At 36.6% G+C, this 6,000-nt stretch overlaps 1 protein-coding gene across 3 annotated transcripts in view; it reads left to right on the plus strand.

The window, feature by feature from the left end:
• LOC135219814 (thioredoxin domain-containing protein 16-like) overlaps nt 1-5,771 on the plus strand; it is a 439,137-nt gene extending 433,366 nt beyond the window's left edge. For 2 of the 3 annotated variants that reach the window (XM_064256899.1, XM_064256900.1), the window contains one exon: nt 4,236-5,771. In XM_064256899.1, coding sequence (XP_064112969.1) covers nt 4,236-4,279 — 44 coding nt within the window. In that variant the 3' untranslated portion in view covers nt 4,280-5,771. Of the gene's footprint in view, nt 1-4,221 lie in introns of all 3 variants that reach the window. The other variant, XM_064256898.1, reaches the window with a different exon arrangement.
• Nucleotides 5,772-6,000: the final 229 nt, after the last annotated feature.

Raw genomic sequence — 6,000 nt, forward strand, 5'->3', positions numbered from 1 at the left:
GTGATCGTTATGTCTAATGTTCCACAAACATTCAAATTCCTCCTATTTATCCAAAAACTTCATTATATCCTCGGTATCCCACTTCTCTGACATGATGATCCTTCTGAAGGCAAGTGACAACTGGGAAAGTTTGCTTTTGCACAGGGATAGTTACTGGCGCCAGTAGCTCAAGTGTCCGGATAGTTGCCAGTAAAGTAGCCGGGATTTCAACTCTACTTGCCACTATGCTGAACAGTAAACTCTCCAGGACAGTTTACTAACTTTGCCTTTGCACGGGGATAGTTTGCTGACGCCAGTAAACTATTCCCCGTGTAAACAGGCCTTTAGGGGTCGGTTTAGTTAGCCAGGCCGCACATCTCATGCCCAAACGTCCACTTAGGCTAACAGTCCATATGTTCAAACTGCAAATGTAGAGTAGGGGGTCAACCACACAGCCGTTTCGTGGATTTCCTAGTGTTAATTGTCGTTGTCTTTGTTTGCCCCCTACCCAAAAACCCCGGTTTCCCAATAGGTCTCCTCTTACCGTTTTACGAAAATTTACGCCTGAAAATACGATTTTCATTTGCCTTTTATTATGTTTTTATAAACTTTTCTATAATCTATCACTGCATGTTTTCAAAAATCACGCCAAAACATACGTGCGTCGTCTTGTTTGTTTGTCCACCAATTATCAAGCAGACGATACTCTTGGCCAACTAAATTGTAGGCGCTCAAAAAATGTTCTAACTGGAACTTAAAATTATGCACTTAATTTTCACCTTAGATTTTCCATGACCCTCGGTAATGAAATCAATAAGCGATGAGCAAAATTCAACAAGTGCTGGTTTCAGTACACTGCACATTGCTGACCAAAGAAAGCAATGGCTTCTTGGTCCATTTTGGGTCATATGTAAACAATTTGATGGCGCATATGTGCATAGCCACCTCTTCTTCTTGCGGGTTTTGACAGGTAAACTGGGTTTAGCATTTGCTGAGGATAATAGAAGTGCCCTCTTATCCCAAGTCGATTTATACTCTATCATGTGTTACAATGTTTATCATTATGACACAATAGAAGAGAATTCTTTGACTTAAGTGTGGTCACCATTGAGCTCTGGATAGACCATGGAAAGGGTAACTCCTTAAGAACAAGACAGTACTACACTCAGAGTTGCCAACTCAAATTTTCAAATGTCGCTACGCTCGCCCCTAAAACTCGCTAGAATGTCGTTAAATTCTTTATCAAATGTCGCTAGACAAGGTGATCTCTCCCTCCCCTTCCCATCTTTTTTTTTCTCTATTATAGACAACTACAGCCTATAATAATCACATAACAAAATTAAATATCAGCTGCTCTATCTCAACTTATTAATATACTAACTTTTTTTTTACGTCTTTGAAATTCACTGTACTGGCATAGAGATGTGATACTGTTAAATATGTAAAATGTAGCGAGAACAATGATTATTTTCCAAAGAAAGCATTTCATTATATATGATATTTATGTGTGTGTTAAGTGCAACTTATATATGAAGTTGGAACTCATACTGTTTTATATATGAAGAATGCTGCATTAATAAGAATAAAAATCTTAATGAAGCATTGATTAACTTAAGGAGGTTACGGACTGCCTAACTTTTACTATATGAACATCTATTCTCCGATTCAATAATGATATGTAGTTTTTAATAAGCACACTTACCGATTACTCAATTATCACTGCATCCCAGTCTTCCTCCTCAAAATCATCAATTGCACTGAGAGGCAGACTGCTTGAAGCTTTTGATGTGGTTGCTTGATCCAAAGTGCTGTATGTCTCCAGTGTACCGATTTTTCTAAGAATATCATTTGGTAAAGTGTATTTTGAACAACAGGTATTATACCTTTTTAACCAATACTTTATGACAAGAATTGCTTTGAGTGTTAACAGTTTCATTTTATTTCGCAACTTTGACTTCACCAAATTCATATTGCTAAATGTGCGCTCTATGTCAGCGTTAGAGTGTGGTAAAGATAATGCAGAGAGAGCCATTTCAGACAGATCCTGGTATGGATTTTCACCTGACGCATCTCTGTAGTGGGCTACTTCTGACCAGAAATTTAGTGTACTTGATGTTTCTGTCCAAACCACATGATGAAGTTTCTTCCACTGGAAATCTATTTGAGTAAGGGAGCTTGCATCATCTGTAAATAATTTTGCCACCCCAATTATATCAGATTTAATGGGCTTCAAGCATTCATCAACACTCAAAAGTGAGACCGATTGCAATACGCGAATATTATCAGGTAGGCGTTGACGGAGCTGCTTTACCATTTCAACGACAAACTTTGTGCATCTCTCTCGTATATAACTTTCATCCGTAGAGGAAAATTTGCCCTCAGCCAACTCCTTTTCAAACTCAAAACCCAAGTAAGGTCTTGGATCCAAATGTTCTTCACTCACTTTGCAATGCATAACTTTCTTTCCTGGGATTAATATCTTTGCTCCTAATGAATCAATCAATAAAACAAGGTCTCTCAGCAATTTTGTTGGGTCCTGCATTTCCGCTTCAAAATTCTTATTGACAGCTTGTACCTCGCCAAGTATCGGTTTGATAAAAAGAAGAATTGCATAATTCTGTTTGTCATTAAACATAGAGTATAAGAGCTCTGCTGTGTAACATCATTCTTCTAATCTTGCTAATTGGTAATGTGTTTTAAGCTTGGTCCATTGTTTCAGGATTCTCACCACAGCATGCTCGATAGATAACCATCTAGTCTGGCTCAACTGCACTAATTTCAGAGGTGGTAAACCATCATTGATGGTTTCAAACAATAGTTTGTATTTCTCCTTGCGTACAGATGACTGGGAAAACCAGTTATATGTCTCTTTAATCATGAACTCTAAGTTCTGTGGCAATGTTTCACGTGCAGCATGTGAAACAGCTAATTGAATTGAGTGACATATGCATCTAATTAGCTGCAGATGGGGTATTTCGGCTTTCAGTCTTGCAAATAATTTATTATTAATACCTGTCATTACCGATGCATTATCTGTTCCAAGTGCCAGCAGATTCTGCATTTCTAAGCCTTTGTTATGGAGTGACATTTTGATTGCTTCACATATTGACTGCGTTACATTCTTTAGTTCAACTAAATCAAAAAATGTAACAATACGCTTCAGCGAACTTGAGTAATACCTAATGACAATTCCCAGCATCTTTGAGGTAGTAACGTCATTACTTTCATCAATTATCAGACAAAATTTTCTCTTTCCAATATCAGCTTGCAAGTCTTCCATGAAGTGCGGTGCAAGAACATTGCAAATTATACCCGTGCACTTCGATCTTTTTAATTTCAATTCACTAACATCCTTACTGTCACTGAAGCATATTTTGCACACCTCAGTTAAGTGATCCACCACACGAATAGAGCAATGTTCAGCTACAAACATGGATAGAGTTCCTTCAACTTTGTTCTTTAATTCACCAACTTTTTTAAATGGTAGGACAGCTTGCCTCTGTGTGCTGAATGGTTCCTCAGCTTTTCTGTGTTTGTTGGTGATCCTGTGTTTCTCTAAGTCACAAATTTTAGCCGAAACAGTACACTTACAATGTTTGCAAAAAACCCTTTTTACTATCACCTGGGGCCTCAAGCATCCAGTTTTTAAACCTATCATCCTTGAGCCACTCCTTCCGGAAACGTTGTGTATACTGCGGCTTGCCTATTTTCAACTGCTCACTAAAATTACTGAAAAGAAGCAACAGATCGCACAAACTCTCTGACTCTCGTCAATCTAGTACTGGCAGGTTAACTGAGTGACGACGAACGGCACGAGAATTGCTTACCAAACGGACAGGTATTTGACATGTTCAAAACGTAAAGGTTCTGTGAGAACAGATACGTTTTGAACTAAGACTCGTGTGTGTGATTAAATCTATGCAATTTGATATTTATTTTTATCAAAACATCTAACAAATACAAAACTCTCTAGTATTGTCGCTAGATATTTCTAAATATCTCTAGATTTTTGCTATGTCACTAACTGCTAAAAAAAGTTGCTAGTTAGAAACTAATAGCTCCAGATCTAGCGACAAAGTCGCTAAATAGGCATCACTGACTACATTATAATAAATTATCTAACAACTACTTCACAAGTCAGTTTATAATTTTCTTTATTTTTAAAATTATAATTTGATGTAGTGCTATTTTTAAAATTATAATTTGATGTAGTGCTATTTTTAAAATTATAATTTGATGTAGTGCTGTATTTTCAGGTGATGATGGAGAAACCTTGCTCCATAGCCACAAAGAACTGTGAATGACGATTCTTGCTTACAATGAGACAATGAGACGACATTTTCTTCAGTTGAATGGCAAGAACAGGTTATAATAAACATTGTTCTGAAGATCTGCTGCTAATCTCATAGTCTAGTTGGAGGTTTTCAGCAAGATATTATTCTTGTTACCAAGCTGAATTTCATTAAAAACTATTCTGTGGAGAATAAAGTTAACATTATTTTTGGAGATGTTGGAAAGGCACACAGAAACCTGTAAGTACTACTTCTAAAGGGACACTTGAGAGTAAGTTGCCATATATGAATACTGTATTGTGCATTGCTGAGTATTGTTAGATGCGTATAGTGTCAATATTGACAACAATCTTTTGGAAGCAGGGATCCTTTGGTACTGTCATAGTTCTATCTCTGAAAAGCCTTTTTGAAAGCTTTGATTAGTGAGTAATGTTTGATTGAACTATCATTGTTACCGTAATTGTAGAGAATAAAGTTACCAGGTTTATTGAAAATTGTCTAGTCTTTAGTTCCTGTAAAGATCTCACATGGTATTTAAAATTGGTTATTCTTTGTATTGTCTTTTCATAAACAGATCTCTCACTTTATCTTTGGAGATTTGGTAAATGCATATTGCTTTCTTTAATCAGACATATTCTTTGCATCACATTTCACCTGGCATCTAGTGAATAGCACTGCATCATGTAGTTTCTTGTCCTTTATTGCCAATTGGTAGCCTTTCTAGCTGCTCATCCCTCTGCATTTCTTCAAGTTTTGTCTCTCAAGGTGTTATCTGTAACCTCTGTCTCATTTTCCCCTCCCAGTATTAGCTAGTTTTCCTAGCGATCTCAATAAATTGGAACATGTTATCAGTAATTATGTTTAGGGCTTTTTTCATGTACAGGCAGTCCCTGCCTTACAATGGGGGTTCCATCTTGAGACATGTCGTAAGCCGAAAATTGTCATAAGCTGGAAACTTGTAAAAAATCCTAAGAAAACCTTACTTTTAATGCTTTAGTTTATAAAAAATAAAAACTATGTAGTGCATTTTTATTGCATTTCATAAAAAGCCTTCAAATATTGATCATTTTGCAATTTTTGGAGTCATATTTCTTCCGTCAGATTGGCATCGTAAGCAGACGGGACCCTGGAACATGCATCATAAACCTGGAAATAATTTCTGATGAATATAATTGAAAAACGTCATAACTTCTGAACTTCGTTTTAATATATCATAATATTTAAATGTAGTGCAGTTAGATCTCTCTCTCTCTCTCTCTCTCTCTCTCTCTCTCTCTCTCTCTCTCTCTCTCTCTCTCTCTCTCTCTCTCATTTCATTGTAGTGTGTTAAATCACTCTCTCTCTCTCTCTGATATTTCTTGTAATATTTCATTGTACGTGTAGTGTGGTAAAACTCACTCACTGATATTTCTCGTAATATTTCATTGTAGTGTGGTAAAGCTCTCATAATTCTTGAAATATATCATTGTAATGGGGTAAAACTTCATCCTCCTCTCTCCCTCTCTCCTCTCTCCATTCCTCTCTCCTCTCTCTCTCTCTCTCGTCTCTCTCTCTCTTCTCCTCCTCTTATTCATCCTCTGTCTCTCTCTCTCTCTCTCTCTCTCTCTCTCTCTCACATACGAGGTTTAAATACGTAGGATAAGTTGTACAAAGTCACAGATGACGTTTTTAGAAATCCATAAAATCTGTCAAAATTTAACAAAATTATCCATTAAAAAGTTTGATTCTA

This window comes from Macrobrachium nipponense, chromosome 1 (assembly GCF_015104395.2).
Source record: "Macrobrachium nipponense isolate FS-2020 chromosome 1, ASM1510439v2, whole genome shotgun sequence".
In the NCBI taxonomy this organism is placed as follows: domain Eukaryota; kingdom Metazoa; phylum Arthropoda; class Malacostraca; order Decapoda; family Palaemonidae; genus Macrobrachium; species Macrobrachium nipponense.